This window comes from Rhipicephalus sanguineus, chromosome 1, assembly GCF_013339695.2.
Source record: "Rhipicephalus sanguineus isolate Rsan-2018 chromosome 1, BIME_Rsan_1.4, whole genome shotgun sequence".
In the NCBI taxonomy this organism is placed as follows: Eukaryota; Metazoa; Arthropoda; class Arachnida; order Ixodida; family Ixodidae; genus Rhipicephalus; species Rhipicephalus sanguineus.
The window spans coordinates 190,604,643-190,623,510 of NC_051176.1; the positions used below are offsets into that span (position 1 = coordinate 190,604,643).

Sequence of the window (18,868 nt, forward strand, 5' to 3'; positions counted from 1 at the left end):
CACACTCTCAGCGCTTTCTCTCTTTTCTCGTGCCGACGAGCGCACTGGAAGCTAGACAGGGAGGGATGACACGGGGGTAAGAAGTTACGTCAGCGCGCGTCATGAAACGCGATCGCTCTCCCGCTGTGATTCGCATGCGCGAGTGCGGCTACCGTGTAAATTTAGCAGACTGAAGCCTGTTTCACATGCAGCGATTTTGCTCCAAGAGCGGAGCGGCTGCCGTCGCGGAAGCCCGAAAACAGGTTTTTTAGAGCGACCAGTGGACGCGCGATCGAGATCGCCGGAGTTGGAAAAATTCGCTAGCGGCAGAGCGGCTGCCCAAGGTCACCCAATGGGAGAGCAGCGACGTGGGGAGCACGTGATTGCAGGGGCGGAGTCGAGGAGCGGGAGCGTCCGCCAGGAGGAACTCGGTTTCCTAGCAGACGACATTCGCTGTAACGAGCTGGCAGTGTAGAAACGCCTTTCTTTTCGTTTTGTTGTTCTCTACTGCGCTTCCATCACAGCAGACAAATCGTTTGCACGTGTCATTTTGTTCTTTTGTATCTTTATCGAATCGTGGCACCAACACAGGTCCGTACAGGGGGACCCTACGGCACTGCGCACTTGTTGGTCGCATGTTTCAGTTTTTTTTTTTTTTGCTACTCTGACCCAGCACGTTCGAATAGTTTACTGTTTTCTTTTTCTTTTTTTCAATGGTCACGTACCCCGAAGACGACAAATGCGAGCCCCCCAGACGACGACATTGTGGGTTTGCAATGGTTGCCGGCCCAGACGGCGCACCAACGCCTTGCGGCATTCGAGAGCAAAAGCCACCGAAAGCACTCTGAAAGCTTAAAACCACAAAAACCAATTCTTTTTTTTTTTTTGCTTTTCCATGGCCAAGTGTATGAGCGTGCAAGAAGACTTGCGTGGTAAAAAAAGAAAGCTGTAACAGAAATAAACGTGACTACTGAAGTTGTTTAATTGCACTCTGATACACTGCACATTTTCGTCATTCAAGGTTTAGGCGCGTGAAAATCGAGCACCGAAGCAGAAGGCTTGTGAAACTCGCAACCCAAGTGCACCAAAAGAAGCGAACTCGGAGAAAGGAAACCGGCGGGTAACGGGCGCTTTCCACAACCATCACTGCGCATCGCAGAGGCGCGCGCCGCGCAAAAGCGGTGCATGTGAAACGAAGCCGCGTGCGAGCGTCCTGTCGCCGCTCAATCGCCGCGGGCCCCGCCGCTCAGTCGCTCGCATGTGAAACAGGCTTGAGGAGTGCGGCGCGGGCAAGTGGCGGCACCCCGTGGCAAGAAGCGCATCTCATCCGGCTATCGGCCAATAAGCATGCTATATCTCTTGCGACGTAAACTGGCAGATCCGCGACGTCAACGTGCAGACGCCCCGCCCACCGACGAGAGTGAGAACCGGCCTCTGTTTGAAAAGAGGGCGCCTGAGGAAACGGCAACTTCGTGCTCCGCTTGTGGCATTTACGCGGCGCGCACGACTGTAATATTTTGCAGAGCAGTTCATAGCCGTGTCAGCTTTCCGCAGGATGTGTTTTTTCAACAAGCCCAAGGGGTGTTTCATGACGCCTTTAACGCCCCGAAACCACGATATGATTATGAGAGACGCCGTAGTGGAGGGCTCCAGAAATTTCGACCACCTGGGGTTCTTTAACGTGCACCTAAATCTAAGTACACGGGCCTCAAACATCTGGTAATTGCGAGCTGCAGAACCCCCCAAAAAATCGATCGACTGCCTAAAACTTGTTTCAGCAGTGCCCTCACCGGAAGAAAGAAAGAAAAAAGCTTTCACTTATGCGATCCGACGGCCGACGCGGCGGTGCGGCAGCCGGAGCGGTGACGTTTCACGGCTGCTATCTTGCAAGCCATCCCGATCGGCGACAAAAAAAGAAAAAAGAAAGACGACGCTTGTTGGCGGTTATCGGAGTGCTCACTCGCTGTGATCCCGAGCTTCAAAGATGCTATTTGGGACTCTGTGAAGAATAGAATAAATTTCCAGGCGTGAGCGAGCGGGCCTGTTAGTTACGCTCGCTCACGTCTGGAAATTTATTCTATTCTTCACAGAGCCCTAAATAACATCTTTGAAGCTCGTGATCACAGCGAGTGAGCACTCCGATAACCGCCAACAAGCGTCGTCTTTCTTTTTTCTTTTTTTTTGTCGCCGATCGGGATGGCTTGCAAGATAGCAGCCGTGAAACGTCACCGCTCCGGCTGCCGCACCGCCGCGTCGGCCGTCGGATCGCATGGAAAATCGAGACAGACGGTAGATTTTCCATGCGATGCGCCGGCCGACGCGGCGGTGGGGGAGAGGGAATGGTGGCTGTCCGATGCTATGAAAGGTCACCATTCCCGTTTCCCCACCGCCGTGTCGGACCGTCTGTCTGGAAAATCGTACCGCCTGTCTCGCCCTTTACCGCGACTTTCGTTGCCTTTCAATAAGGTTACTGTGGATTTTTCCTGATGGGAACAAAATTTCCCTGAGTTTTCCCTTAGTATTTCCAGACGATCCAAAATCCCTGAGAATTCCCGGTTTTCCCGGTCGGTAGACACCGTTTTATTTTTATTTATATAAAAATTAAAATCATGCTCTCAAATAAAATTAAAAAGAAAACGAGCATGGGTTCCCAGCTCATGTAATTGCATTGTTCTATTGAGTCTTCTCCGAAAGCGGTCAAGCGGCAGTTGCAGTTTCAGTAGTCTCACACAGCTGAAGGGTATTGAACGCAGGCAGGAAGTGGGCAGGGCAGCAACACTAAAAAGTGGTTATCACTGCAATAACATGGCACAGGCAAGTAAGCACTAACCTTCACCGTAAAGACAAACGGATTTGTAAGCATTTCACCTGTAGCACACTGCCAAGCCCAGTGAGGTTCAACAGAAAGATGCAACTTCCTATAGCCTTTGCAGGATCAGAGGTCCTGTCATCATTGATGATGGCGCATGTGTGAGAGTCGTGACTAAGGGAAGGGTGGCTTCTTCTATAAGGTAACAGTGACTATGCAGTGGTATCTCGATGCCGTGTTGATCCTTCCATTAATGTGAAGGGTCAGTTGCGATGTGAACACAGCAGTGGCAACCTGCACCACAAAGACAAACAGATTGTGAGCATTTCACCCGTAGCACTGCAGCCAAGCCCACTGAAGAGCGACGGAAGGAGGCAGCTTCTTATAGCCTTCAGAAGATGGGAGGGTCCTTTCGTCACTGATGTTGGTGCATGCGTCAGAGTCGTGGCCAAGGGAAAATTGGCTTCTTCGATAAGGCAATAGTGACTGTGCAGTGGTATCTCGATGCTGTGATGATCTTTCCAGTAATGTGATGGGTCTGTCACAATGGAGGCAGATTCAGCAGTTTGCGTTGTGAACACAACAGCCACAACCTGCACTACAAAATGAACGGATTTATGAGCATTCCAACCACAGCACTGCTGCCAAGCCCACTGCTTGGGAGCAGTGCTGCTTTATTTAATAGCTTTTTACTTACATTAAATCTATGGTATAGCTACGAAGTTTGCAGTTTTGTAAAAGCAGTGCATTGACAGTGATAGCATAGCTAAGCGCTGCGATTAGTTGGAATCATCGGGCAGTGTTCTCTGCAGATGCATCATGTTGGCACCACGCCGTGAGAAAAACCCTAACAAGGTGTCTCATAATTCACAACAGGAAATACATAAACATGGAGGACAGGACAAGTGCACTTGTCCTTTCCTTCATGTCTATGTGTATTTAAATTTCCTGTTGTGACATTTTAGTGTGAAATACGTACCGACTAGCCCAACAGCACGTTTTGGTCAATTGCATCTCACAACAACGGTGTAAAGAGAAGACACACACACACAAACACACACACACACACACACTTGGCTCGTTAATACAACCAAAATGTGCTGAACACTAAGCATCAGGCCAGGTGCTTTTAGCGGTTTCGGACAGGACAAGTGTGCCGCGTAACGCTGCCGGGTTGGTGCCGGCAACGCTGGAAACTGAGCTCAGTACTTTTCGCATCGGAGGCGGGCGCTCTGACTAACCACTCGCCCACCGCTGCGGTACCAATATGTAGTGTCTTGTCGATCACGAAGTAGCCCCCTCTCCTGCCATGCCCCTCCCCCAATAAATTTTTTGGCTAAACCTCATTCACGAGTCAGTATACTTGTGAGTGAGTATGGCAACCAATAGGTTTGTCTCAATGCAGCTCACAGGTTATCACCAGAGATGGTGTGGCGGCGAATTATTTATGACAACCTACGCATTTCAACTCTGTACTGAAAGTATGAAGCATGAGTGTTTTTGTATTACGCTGCTACTGGAATGCCACTACCAAAGCTGGAAAATGAACCCATCAATCCATGAACAGCAGAATGCCACTGTCAGTGAATCACCAGGGAGGGGTAGAATAAATATTGGAGTTTATTCTCAAAGCTGTGTAAGTAACAGGATAAAAATTCTGTAGTTTTTCTAAGATACAACACTAAAATCAGTGTAAAGATTATATTACAGTAGCTATTAGCCTCTCACCCAAAACGAGATTTGTCCAATGTGTGCTGCATGCTTCCAGCTAACACCTTACGGGGGCCTTTGTGGACAGCGTCGTCGATCATGTCCTAGAAAAAAGTAAGAAGTGTATCAGTTTGAATATTCCAAGAAAATAAGGACCCTCTCCTATATGCAGAGAAACATTTTTCATTGCAAATACACAACTGTAACATATGTGAAAAAGTGGTAGTAGTACTTTCTAAATGCTGCCTCCCGGCAAATGAAGCTATAAATGAGCAATATATTATGATTTCTTAATTTTTTATGAACAACCAATTGTTCCCTAATTAGTCCAAGTGGAAAAGTGTTTTGCTTAGCATCAAGCTTGATTACACATGTTACATGTGAGCTTGACTGCCTTCCCAATCATATTATGCTGAGACGAAACATTTCATAACATATTAAAAATGAAAGATGGTGTACACACACAAGTTAAAATAATGAGAGACAACAGGCACCCATTTCGAAATTCAGAAACACACCTTCTTCATTGCAAATGCCACATCTACGACCAGTGCCACCTGTGGTGCCTCCTCGTCGATTCTGTGGTTGAGCAGCAGAGTTGTTGCTGTTCCGTACAGAGCCTGCTCGTGCATTGTTTTGTCTGGGTCCTGCAAGCAATCAGGGGTAGACCAAAACACAGTTATGAGTACTTAAAAGGAACTATGATTATGACCCATGGGTTGCTTAGCAGCATGGTCATTGGTTTGTAATAAAATGAGAAAATCCACCAGCCAAGAAATCAACAAACTGGTAGGTTTTGTGCCCACCACTGCACTGCAGAGGAGAAAAGCAAATGTATAAGTTACATCAACTGCAGTTTGTCTTCTTCAACATCTGGTATATAGTTGCCCTCCTTTTGACAACCTTAACTTGTAGCAAAATTAGCCGGTGGCACAAGAGAATTCTAAGCTGTATCTCAGCACAATGAACTCTAAAGGCAGCCCCTCAATAGGGAAAGAGTAGTGATTGAACTGACAATCTTCGCATTATATGAAGGTTGTTGTTTCGGTCCCGACCAGTGACCAAGCTCCTTTTTTTTTTGTCCACTTTCATTTCCCTTTACCTCATAATTACTACACTTCAATTAAACAAAATTATTACAAATAATGCCTCCTATGCTTTTCTTGGGCTCAATCTTTTCATTATCTTTAATTTCATTTTCATTAAATTCATTATCTGTTACCTTCAAATGGTTGTATAGATCAGTTATGATATAACCTTGTCACAGAAATGGAAAATTTCTACACGAAATTTCTACACAACATCCGAAGTAGCAAAGCGATCACTGTTTGACACTAGCACTGCTAAAAAGGATCTTTCTAAGCAAGTGCTCCTACCATCCATTCAGCGACAAAACACATTGGCCAAAAAACTCTGTATTTCACAATAAAGAGACAATAAACCAAAAATTGTTTGAGCTGTGTAGCTGTGTGTTCAACCTCAGAAAAGCCGCTCTCACTGCAACAAAACATTTGGTCAGACAGAAAAAAAAACATTTCTGAAAAAAAAAAGGAATGAAAGGGAAGCGGCAACGCTACCGTTAAATTCCTGCACCAGTTCACTGTGACATCACTGACTTTGCAGGCCTAATTAACTAGTTACGTTTTTTTGGGGTAATGATCCACTACATTACATAGTATTTTAGTTGAGCCACAGATTGAACTTTAAAAGTTTCAAGGACATTTACTGAACCACAATGCCTAAAATGCAGAAAATTAACATTTGTGACGTCACACTGACGTGCTGGACCAGTGCTTCAGCATGAAATTGCAGAAATTAAACATAGACCTTCATTTTCTTTTCAAGAATCAACCTATTACAGTAAAAGCTCATTAATTCGAACTCGAAGGAGACTATAAAATTGTTCGAATGAAGCGGATTTCGAATTAGTAAGCAGGCATGACAATGGATGGACATCGCACCACACTGCGCGGGCAGAACCCAAAGAAGCCACCTCTAGAGTCGTTATCAAGAACTAGGCGTTACTACACATTTGTGGCTGGTGATTTCACAAATTAAGTTCATGGAGCTCTAACAGTGCACAGAATTAATTGAGATCAGTCACAGTAAGTGATACACCAGAAACAAGCTCCAACATGCATTCAGGTGAGCAATGAGCCTTAATGTGAAATATATGACGCTCTTTATGCTCCAAAACACGTTTACTTACATGGCAAAGTTAACGCAATCAAAATTAAAAGCAATCAGTAATTTGCATTTGCTTGCGTTCCTTCTTTCGCGACTCCATGAGCATCGTTTGCAGCTTGCCCAAGAGCTCCAGCGCAGAGTCCGAATTCTCATCTGCTGAGAAATGCTGCTGTTTTGTTGTCTTGCATCTCTAGTAAATTTGGTTTGGTTTTGCAACACACTGTCATCACTTTGGGCCGACTTCTGCGAGGAGCAATGAAAACCAGGAGCTCCCAGTTCGAATTATCGAGAGTTTTTTCCCACAGAAATATAGAGGGCTGTGCCGGGACCAGGGCGTCAGTTCGAATTAAGGAGCTTTTACTGTACCATAATATCTATGGCAATAGAGTCCTTCAGGAATACTTTATCAATATAAAGTGATACTGTGTTGGCACTGACTACGGTGACGGGGCCCGTCAGCGCAGTACCGTCGTAAAAGTGACGGGGCCCGTCACCTTAGTGTAAATTGTAATAGTGACGGGGTCCGTCATAATAGCGACGTATTTATAGCGACGGGCCCCGTCATCGTAAAGCAGTGACTACGGTGACGGGGCCCGTCAGCACAGTACCATCGTAAAAGGGACGGGGCCCCTTTACCGTCCTCGTCGTGTGGCGTTCGGGGCGCAGTAGTTACTTGTGCGAGGCAATAAAGAAAAAAAAAAGCGTTCATGGCGTAGTTGGTGGGTGCGCTCTCCATGAAGTGTTAGGGCTGCAGGTCGTCAGTTCGATTCCTCCCGTTTTTTCTTCCTTTTTTTTTCAGGTTATGCGTCAACATCAACGTTACTGCTCTCACGGAGTCGTAACTTTTTCGTTCATGTCTGCGGCGGTTAGACAGCCCTAGCGTTCGGATGATGCGTTGTTCCTATTTGTGCGAATATTCGAGCAATTCGAATATACGAATGAATATTACAGTATTCGAATTCGCTTCGAAACGAATTTAAATTCTAGGAAATTTCAAAGTATTCGAAATGAACGAATATATAAATATATAAACCGCATGTAACTCCCTGTAAAGGTGGTTTCACTGCAGTGAAGGTGTGCTATACCGTGAACACACCTTTCCAAGAGAAATCCGCACTGCCGCGAAGCCCCACTTCAAGGTTAAATGAACATGCAGTAAAACCTTGTTAATTCAGAATCACTGGGAGTGTGACAAATTTAATTAAGCGGGTTTTCGAATTAACCAAACATACAAAAGGCGGGATGCAAGGAATTTTGTATTACTGGAAGTAAGCAGAGGTGGTCGTTTGCTGTGCCTGCTAGTTTGCGGTTACAAGGATTTTTTCCAGCAATACTTGGTCCGAATTTTGCCGCTAAACCGGGGAAACGGCGGGCCTCGCTGAGGCCAGTGCAAGAAAAAAAAAGAAAGAGGAAAAAAAAACGGTCTCGTGGTAAACTGAAATGCGCGCCTGTGAAAAAGACGTGCTTCGCTGCAACACAGTGGTGACACACGGGCAGCATGTCACCTGCTCCTCGCAGCGTCAGTGCGTCATGATGCGGCCATTCGCCCATTCTTTCTGGTAAAATAAAGAATGTAATAATGACCAGTGTGACGGAATTTGCGATGTGTTCTGGCTGGAAAAAGAGGTTCATTGAAGCTTTCGACTGAGTTTTCGAAGTAGGCGTTGCAGGCAAGTACTCCGCCAGCAGTGCAAGTGCGCAAATTGCCGGAACAACCGCCAATCGGAGGTTCACACACATCACGAATTCCGTCAGACCGCCCTTTATTAATTTCTCTATTTTCCTTGAAAGAATGGGTAAATCATGCCGCACTGACGTTGAGAGAAGCATTCGTCATGCTGCCCGCGTGTCACCGCTGTGTTGCAGTGAAGCACGTCTTCTTTTCCGCAGGCGCACATTTCAGTTGACCACGAGACCACCTTTTGTTTTGTTTTTTTCTTGCGCTGGCAGCAGCGAGGCTGGGATACTTCACTTGTCACTCATTAGTATCGCTACATTGCATTGCCTTGTGGCTCCTAAGGGCCATCGTTTCTGCGGATTTGCGGCTAAATCGGGATCGGGAATTGGCACATGGCACCCAAAGTTTTTGAATTAACCGGGCTGTATGGTACTCACCGCCGCTTCAAATTATCCACTCAAATTTACATTGCAAAATACAGGGCCATAGAAATCCTTCTAATTATGCGGGATTTCGAAATAAAAGTTCGAATTAATGAGGTTTTAACTGTATTACCCTCACATCGATTCGTCATTCTTTAAGTTTAAAAGCTTGTTATGCCGGCTTATATGCTCTAATTACAGTAAATTTTAATTAACATATTTTATATGTTATCACTTGCATTCAACCGAAAGTCAAATCCTGCTACTACTCAAAGTTGCTTCGAATTCGCTTCGGACCTAAAATTTACTATTCGCACAAACCTAGTTTGTTCCTATGCGACCTCGGTTCCAGTCGCGCTGAATAAGAAAATATATATGTTTCCATTTTTTTTTTTTTTTCAGTATTGTTTCACAATACCGTTCCGAGCTTCCGGCTAGTCAACAAAAGTTACTCATTCGTGGTAGCATGGCTCAGCGTGGGAGAGCGGAGCCCGTTAATCAGCCTGTCGCTGCGCCGCTGACGGTCATGCGCTGCGCAGCCAGTTACAGGGACGATGGGCGCAGCGAGGACAGCCAGTCAAATCAGCAATATGTTCCCTCCGAGATCTATTTCGCGACCATGGACTCTAGAAAAAATCCAGGAAGACTTCAGGCGCAGGTGGCTGTTTTGGTCGGCGGTGCACGTCAGTACGAAAACATTTCGGAGGTGGGGGGAGGGGGGGGGGAGCAGCGACGCAGCGACATTGGCGGCATGCTGATATGCAGCGTCAGCGGCGCAGCGACATATGCTGATTAACGGGCTCCACTCTCCCACACTGAGCCGTGCTACCACGAATGAGTAACTATTGTTGACTAGCCGGAAGCTCGGGACGGTATTGTGAAACAATATTGAAAAAAGTAAAAAAAAAACGGAAAAATTTTTTTATTTAGCGCGATTAGAACCGAGGTCGCATAGGAACAACGCACAACCGCCGCAGACATGAACGAAAAAGTTACGACTCCGTCAGAGCAGTAACGTTGACGTTGACGCATAACCTGACAAAAAAAAAAACCGGGAGGAATCGAACTGACGACCTGCAGGCTGATCAACTATGCCACGAACACCACACGATGTGGGCTAAAACGACCAAAAATCTGCGGTAAAGGGGCCCCGTCACCATAGTCACCGCTTTACGACGACGGGGCCCGTCACTATAATGACGGGCCCCGTCACTATTACAATTTGCACTACGGTGACGGGCCCCGTCACTTTTACGACGGTACTGCGCTGACGGGCCCCGTCACCGTAGTCAGTGCCTACTGTGTTTCTTTTTAGTGCCACTATAAGCACTTGCAAGTTTACTTCCAATGGTTTACATTCAACACAGAAATTTGGGCTAGTTGGTGGTAACAGAACTTATACATCTTAACAAGCACAAAGGAACAAACACACAAGGAAGAGACACGTCGTAAACTGCTAGCGCCCATCCTGTTTACGTGTCTCTTCCTTGTGTGATTGTTGCTTTGCGCTTGTTAAGATATATAAGTTCGGTTTACTGTTCTTGTTTTACCACTTCCAAACCACTTTCAAGTGGTTTACTGTCTTGGAATTAGAAGCCACAATGAGCAAGAAAAAAAAAGGGGGGGGGGGCATTCATGGTAGAGGAAGACATCACTCAGAGGAGTACAATCAGAGAACAGCAACGCCAGGAGTTGCTGTGAAGGTGGAGAGCGAATCAGAGCTGGCGAGCCAGTGTGAAACATGACCAGTTACTCCTCACTCTTCAAAGAGTTCAGGAGCGCAATGCGCAGTCTCCGACAGCTTTGTGGGCGATGGCGTTCATGTATGCAGAGGCATGGAATGCTGGTTCAAAGAATGACATGCTCAAAAGACACCAAAAATTTAAAAAGAGAGTTCAAACGATCCCCCAAAAATCACAAAGGTGCTCAAAAGATTCTAAAGAGTTCCTAACCATCAAAATGAGGGCATTCGAAGTTGCTTTTCCAAAGCAAGTTATATTTTTATGCACATGTTGGTATTAAAGATTCCATGTAGTGAGAGAATGAAATTTTATTTTACGACCAGGGGTGCCTTCTCTTCGCGCAGAAGTGAGTGACTTCCTTATTCCAGGCAGCCATGGCTTGCAGGCAACGCCCGAGCCCTGTCCGCCAGCAAGAGCTGGTTTTTGGGGTTAAGTGCAAAATGAAAATTTTTATTATGGGTTGGTTCCACGTAAGATCGAACAATCGATGGCTGGTCGACCTCTCAAATTTATTTCAAAATTTTATATATTATTGCCTGATGAGTGGAAAGAAGAGATCCGCAATTTGTTTTGCTGCGAAAATTTTTTTCGAAGCACAGGAAATCAATAACGACGAAGAGGTGGAGTGCAGCGCTCATCCACTCTGCTGTTTTGGCCAACTTTCGTTATGAATTGCACAAAATATATTAAAGTTAGGTAGCTGAAATTTTTTTAACTAAATATGTGCATGTTTTTGCTTCTGCTCAGGTATTTTTAGTTTTGATGTGTAGTGTACATGTTTTTATAAAAAACCTCAAAATTGGCCCAGGAAACATTTTCTTTACTTTGAAGGTCTTTATCTCGAAAAATCCTTGTAGCAGAGCGACAAAAATTGCGCATTACGTTCTTCGCATGGTTATCTACCACACTGCCGAATCTTATATTTATATAACTTTTCAGTAAAGAGATATGATCGGGCTAAGTTAAAGAAAACACCGGACAATGAAAACTTCTGACGACAATTAAAAAAAAAACCCATTTTTTATATTTCTTAAACTTTGTCCACTTATTCTCCTCCACATCAGCTTTCATAATCATTGAAAACATGTTGCATAATGTCGTTGCACTAATAGTTACGACCCGTCCAATGAGACCCTTAGGCAAAGATTGGCAATTCCGACTTCTTGCCCAGCAAGTGTATAAAATGCAGGCAGGATTGAATTGCTTTTTATTAAAAGGCCAGCAGGTACCGAAAAGGGTGTCGCCGGCACTGAAGACGTTAATTTTGAAATTATTTCGTCACTGCAGCCGCCACGAGTGCGGGGCTCCCGAGCAGGCGCGCGTTGTAAGAGACGGCGCAGTGAGAGCTCGTTTTCGCATCCTCATACCGATTGAGTTCGAAACAGCAACACCTCTGGGGTGACTTGAACGCACGTACACCGATAGTCGCAGTGATCTGGTTAATGACGTCGATTTATTTTTCAGGGGGCATAAGAATGTCATCGTTAAACTGTGCGTTCCGTGAAGGTCTTTCATTGCAGTGGTAGCAAAAGCATGCGTAGCACAAGTACAGTAAAACCTCATTAATTCGAAGGCCTCGGGACCGAGAAAAATATCCCAATTAAGCGGGATTCCCAATTATCCGAAACAACGCGAAATCAAAGAAATCAGCCAGAAAACGTGATGTACGGAAGTCACACCTTTATTGTGGCAAGTCAGCCTACTTGGAGAAAAATTCCTCCATGCGTGACTGACGCGTTCGGTAGTTCCCAGCACTGAAAGTCATATTTTCCAGCCTGTCAATGAGGCGCAGCATCTCAGCCTCGCCGCCGTTGCACTCGACGAAGCTGCGCACAACACTCAAGGCATCGATGACATCCGCCAAAGGGGGTGCTCGGGAGGGCTCGTCATCGCTGTCAACATTAGAGGCCGAATCGGTCGATCTCGCAGCTATCTCGCTGTCGATGTCGGCGTAACACGTCTGCACTGTGCACTCGACATTTGCGTACTCGGAGAATCCGATTGGAGTGCACTCCTCGTCCGCGTGCAAAGCCTCATATCGAGCGCAGAGAGTCTCCCCTTCTTCATCAAACGGGCAAGTGACAGCGGTGACAGCAAACTCAGCGGAGGTTGCCTCTTCTTTCACAAAACCGGCGTGCTCAAAACACCGTCGAATAACGGTGGCCTCCACCTGCCTCCATGCGTGAACAATGAGGCAAATACCACCGAGGAGGTCAATGTTATACTCCTTTCCGTTGTCATAGCAAAGGAGCATTCGCTTCAACAGATTGTAGCGATATATTTTCCTGGTATGGTGTATGACGACGCCCTGGTGCATCGGCTGCGATAGCGACGTCGTGTTCGGGGGTAGAAAGACCAGCCTGATTGCCTGCAGGTTCTGAATGTCGCCGTGAGCTGGGCAATTATCGACGACGAACAAAACGCTGCGCCCTGCGGCCGCAAACTTGCGGTCAAGGTGCCGCACGTATTCTTCAAAGAGTGCAGCCGTCATCCAAGCTTTCTTGTTGTTTTTATAGATCAGGTCATCCTTGGATGGCAGTCGTGCATTTTTGAAACAACGAGGCTTTTCTGTCTTCCCAATAACAAGCAGTGGCAGCTTGTGCTCACCGCACATGCTTGCACCAAACAAAACAGTGATTCTATCTTTGTTCTGTTTCCGCCCCTTAATGTCTGCCTCCTTCAAAGCGAACGTCTTCGTAGGCAACATTTTGTAGAACAGAGCAGCTTCATCAAGGTTGTAAACATCTGCTGCTTCGTACTTGGCGAGTAGTGGAGCCAAGGTGTGCTGCTTCCAGCCGTCGACAACAGACTGATCCGCGCTGCCACTCTCGCCACAAACAGTCACGAATGTCAGGTTGTTGCGCTCCTTAAATCGGCAAAACCATCCATTGCTGCATTTAAACTCAGAATGTCCAAGTTGCAGCGCCAGCTGGTTGGCCTTCTCACGCAATATGGTCCCATTCACAGGAAGGTGTGCTGCGTTGGCTTTCTGCAGCCAGTCGATCAGAGCTGCTTCAACGTCGGCGTACGTAGGCGGGCGTACTCGTGTACGCTTTGACGAGTGCGTCTTGCTGTAAGCATCGAGAATTTTCTCCTTATTCTTGATGATGTTGCACAGCGTTGACAGAGGCACGTGGTGCTTTTCGGCGAGAGCCGTTTTCGACGCCGTCGACTTGCTGGCCTCTTCAATTAAGCACACCTTTTCGTGCAGGGACAAGCTCTTGTACTTCGGCATCTTCCTTCCAAGCACACCTCAATCAACTAATTCACAGGGAAGACACTCAAGCGGAGACAGGAGACAAATGGAGCAGTCGCACCGAATCGCACAATGCTCACCAGCCGACATCCAAATGGCACAAAGACTCCACAAAACATTTACTTCGCTAGAGTGGCTAACATCGCTGTTGAGATGATGATGATCATGATCGCAACCGCACGCATCGCCGCCTGGCAATTGCTAAAACATGGCGTCTACGACGTATTTCCGGTAAAAAAAAAAACATGGCCTTCGAGATCCGTACATCAAAAAAAAAAAAATGCATGTTTTAGTTACAGCCTCCGAGATTCGCAACACCCTTTGCATATCTTGGAAGTCGCGGCCAAGTGTGCCAATTAACCGGGAAGTCGCAGACTGGCCGCACCAATTATCCGGTTAAATTTACATGTAAAAATTTGGGACCGCGCAAATAATACAAATTATCCGGGATTCCCAATTAACCGAGTACAAATTACCGAGGTTTTACTGTAGTCCGTCTCACTGGCAGTCAGTGATCTTTCGGGCGTTATACGTTTCTTCAAAGCGTATATGCCTAGGTCGGTAACTCCGCGAAATTTTGGCTTCTTTGCAATAATTAAAGAAGTACTGACACGATTTTGAGACATCGCAAAAGGGACATTTTTTGCTTCGTTGGTGTGCAGTGTCAACGCTGTCCGCACACTGGAGTCGGAGAACACGTATAAAATATTTCAATTTGACTTTGAAGTTTTCGTCGCTGAGCATCTGCAAGCCAGCTCCACTGCAAGGACATTATCCCGACGAGTCAAGACAGTTCCCCCGAGTTTGCGAGTTCTGCGTCCTGCATGCAGCCTAAATCGTAGAAATCACTGTCAGGGTCACAGGACGACAATTCACTCATCGTTGTTTATGTGCACCACGAGCAGATGACGAATTTGCTGCTAGTACGTCGTGAGTTTCTGTATCTCCGTGACGTCACACTGCTATGAAACGACACTGAGACGCCACTCCCTCGATATCTAAACCGAAAGTGTCTTTTTAAGGTAGCGCTAAATAAAATACATACGATGCATTCCCAGGCACCACAATAGTTGTTTTAGGTTTCTCGACACCAGTATTTTTATTTAGAGCAACAATCCGAAATTTTTTAAAATTCGTGTCAGTACTCCTTTAAGCTTCTTGTGCTTCTAAAGGTAGTCTCCACAATACACTCATTCCGAGCTATACTTTCTCGCCATGAGACGCACAGGAGGAGTAGTGTAAGAGCAAAGCACAAGAACTATCCGCGCCGAATGAAGTCTGAACAGCACTCTGAATGCGCGGCTAGTTCAGGCCGTCTGCTGCCGACATCTAAGATAGGCAAGCGCATCCGGTTACCGATAGTTTTGCTTTTCTTTCCTTTGACATTCCATATTTTGCTTTGCCACTGGAGCGCCACGTTAATGCTTTCCACTGATCGCAACTGGCGCAGCGCAGTTTCTCTGGCAGCAGCGTGCGTGAAGCGAGTGCTCATAGCTCCCTTATAGAGTTCTCATATTGCTTCCATCTCTGCCTTGTTATCAGCGCGTAGCTGTGATGCGAACAGAGGGCGGATAGAATAGCAAAGCTCCAGTGCACGTGCGTTCAAGTCACCGGAGAGGCGTTGCTGTTTCGAACTCAATCGGTCTGAGGACGTGAAAACGAGCTCTCACTGCGCCGTCTCTTACAACGAGCATCTCGGGTGCGCGCGCGCCTGCTCGCTAGCCCCGCGCTTGTGGCCGCTGCAGTGACCAAATAATTTCAAAATTACCATCTTCAGTGCCGGCGACACCGTTTTCGGTACCTGCTGGCCTTTTAATAAAAAGCAATTCAATCCTGCCTGCATTTTATACACTTGCTGGGCAAGAAGTCGGAATTTCCAATCCTTGCCTAAGGGTCTCATTGGAGGGGTCGTAACTATTAGTGCAACAATATTATGCAACATGTTTTCAATGATTATGAAAGCTGATGTGGAGGAGAATAAGTGGACAAAGTTTAAGAAATATAAAAAATGGGATTTTTTTTTAATTGTCGTCAGAAGTTTTCATTGTCTGGTGTTTTCTTTAACTTAGCCCGATCATATCTCTTTACTGAAAAGTTATATGAATACAGTAGAACCCCGCTGTTACGTTCCTCACTGCTGCGTTTTCCCGGCTGTTACGTCGTTTTCCGCCGGTCCCGGCATAGCTCCCATAGGATACAATGTATTGGGAACCCCGCTGTTACGTCATACCTGTCGGACCGTTCCCGTATGATACGTCGCGAAGTGCGCTCGGAGCCGACCGAGTGACTACCAAAGAGAGCGGCCATGGTGCATTTTCACGCAGCTTGGTCTTGTTTGACCGTAATATTATCCGCATGAGAGGCGCAAGCAACAGGATCTTTCAATTGATGCAAACAAATGCATGGCCTTCGAGATTCAAATTGCAAAGATGGCGTCTATGACGTAACAGCTCGCGAAAGCAAGGCCTTCGAGATTGCCATTTACTATTGACAAAAGCATAGCCTTTGAGAGTTGTATTGCACGAACATGGCGTGTATGACGTAATTGCTTGCGAAAGCAAGGCCTTCGAGATTGGCATTCACTTCTGCCATCGCATTGGCGTAGACTCATCATCATCGTTATTTGTCGGAGAACGGGAGGAGTTCGAGCTGGTTGGAGCTCGCATGGTCGTGCGTACGGTTCGTGGTCGGACTCGCCGCGCCGGTCGTGATTGCGTGTGCTTAGTTCTTTCATGCCTACAGCTGTTGGTGTTAAAAAAATCACATACGTTGATTACATTTCTGTGGATGCCGTCCTAAGCGCCGCGTTTCTATCCATCGACTAGATCGCGGCTGAGCGCGCCAATTTTCATGTGCTCGTAAGAATTGAAATAAAATTCTGTACCACTAAATATTTTGCCGTTTTTCCTGTTTTTCGGCTCTTACGTTTCCCGTCTCTTACGTTTATTTCCTACGGTCCCTTCAAAAACGTATCAGCGGGGTTCTACTGTATAAGATTCGGCAGTGTGGTAGATAACCATGCGACGAACGTAATGCGCAATTTTTGTCGCTCTGCTACAAGGCTTTTTCGAGATAAAGACCTTCAAAGTAAAGAAAATAATGCTTCCTGGGCCAATTTTCAGGTTTTTTATAAAAACATCTACACTACACATCAACACTAAAAATACCTGAGCAGAAGCAAAAACATGCATATATTTAGTTAAAAAAATTTCAGCTACCTAACTTTAATATATTTTGTGCAATTCATAATGAAAGTTGGCCAAAACAGCAGAGCGGATGAGCGCTCCACTCCACCTCTTCGTCATTATTGATTTCCTGTGCTTCGAAAAAATTTTTGGCGGCAAAACAAATTGCGGATCTCTTCTTTCCACTCATCAGGCAATAATATATAAAATTTTGAAATAAATTTGAGAGGTCGACCAGCCATCGATTGTTCGATCTTACGTGGAATCACCCTATGGTGTTTATTGTTAAAAAACAACCAACAGGCAGTGAGACACATTGTAATGGGTGGCACACTGGAGCAGTATGGAACACCTGAGGTAGAGACACTAAAGGTGAACAATTAGTCGACGTGGACTGTTAAAATACCACTCCTGAAACTTGCAGTGCTTGTTTCATGCCAAAAAAAAAAAAATTAAGAAAAAATCATATTTCAAGGGTCGGCATACTGCTAGCGCAATCCAAATTGCTCATCCCAAAATCGGGAGTTGCAACATTGCAGAAGCTATCACTGTTCTTCACTGCCCAACAGTAGGCACTACGGTTTCTTGCATAAAAGAGATCAAGACCGTATAAATGACATTACATGGACGCGGTAGCTTGCCTTGCTGGCAGTTAGAGCTTATTTTCGCAAACGAGCAAAGCCAGTGCAACACTATGCAATAATAAAACTGAAGCCAGACTGCAAGGTCAATGCATAGCCGGGTGAAAACAACTTTTCACTGCCAAGGGTAACATAAAGTTTCCTTTTTCAAGAAACAAATGGAAATGCACAAGTAGCATTTTATTCCACCTTACAATGCACTGCAATGATCTCTTTATAATGAATAATAGAACAGTACTGGCAGAATTATACGGAGGAGTTGCTCTGTCATCAGGCTACACTAGAGTTCCACCGGAGACCCAGTTCATGTACTATATTTACCTTAACTTCTCAATTACTCATGCAGTGTTGTTGGTAATAATGACATTTTAGGTATTCTAAATCATTATTCTATTACGATTTGCATTCAGTGTCCCTCTAATATTGCACCCAAACCTTGGTACACAAGCACTTTTGCAGTACACATCCTTTGGAATACGGCCGTTAGGCTAGAAATCAAACACTAAAACCTGGCATTCAACAGCGAAACATCGTAGGCACTCAACCATAACAGCTATAACCATTAATACAAGCTTTAAATCACACTAGCTCTGTGTTTAAAAATATGAATAAGCCACCAACCTGGAGGAGAAGAACTCTGCTGCCCAGTGCCCAGGTACCTCTTGAGAGCTTCCCCCAATTTTTTAATCTATCAGCAGGCAAAAAAATAATACATAACGAGGAGTTATTGGCATGCAGACCAAAGGGTATGAACTGAAAATAACTGAACCAAACTGTACATGATTAGTCACACAGTCTGTAATTCATATTGATACAACTGGAAGATTTATATTTCATAATTTTATCAAATACAGAGCTAAAGTCCATGAAAAAAAGTACTCTATATTCCTGTCACTGTCTAGGGTTTCCGTGTGACAGTGGAGTGGCCTATTCTAAAGCCGCGTTGACAACTTATAAGAATGCATTATTGTGAGTCATAACAATGTGCTCGAGTAATTCGCAGGATGACTAGGTTATTGATAACGGGCAATAATTTCCTAATAAGTAATTGCTTGCTTTAAAAACAGAACATCTTGTGCGGTCTTCGAGCAATTGGGCAGTTCTGCCCATAACATGAAAACTCCAAACAATATGACCAGAAATTTGGCAAGAATTCTGACATGATGCCTAAGAAACACATTCAGGGCTACACACAGCATAGATTTTTTTTTTTTTTACTATTTAAAAACACAGACAACATCACAGTAAAATATGAACAC

General features: G+C 45.5%; 1 protein-coding gene across 1 annotated transcript in view; it reads right to left on the minus strand.

Annotated features, from left to right (window-relative positions):
* Nucleotides 1-4,389: 4,389 nt before the first annotated feature.
* Nucleotides 4,390-18,868, minus strand: part of LOC119404298 (DNA topoisomerase 3-alpha) — a 53,891-nt gene continuing 39,412 nt past the window's right edge. Inside the window, exons 17-19 of the mRNA XM_037670857.2 lie at nucleotides 18,231-18,297; nucleotides 5,017-5,145; nucleotides 4,390-4,602 (exon numbers count right to left, since the gene is read on the minus strand). Of these exons, the coding sequence (XP_037526785.1) occupies nucleotides 4,565-4,602; nucleotides 5,017-5,145; nucleotides 18,231-18,297 (234 nt within the window). The 3' untranslated portion in view covers nucleotides 4,390-4,564. The remainder of the gene's footprint in view (nucleotides 4,603-5,016; nucleotides 5,146-18,230; nucleotides 18,298-18,868) is intronic.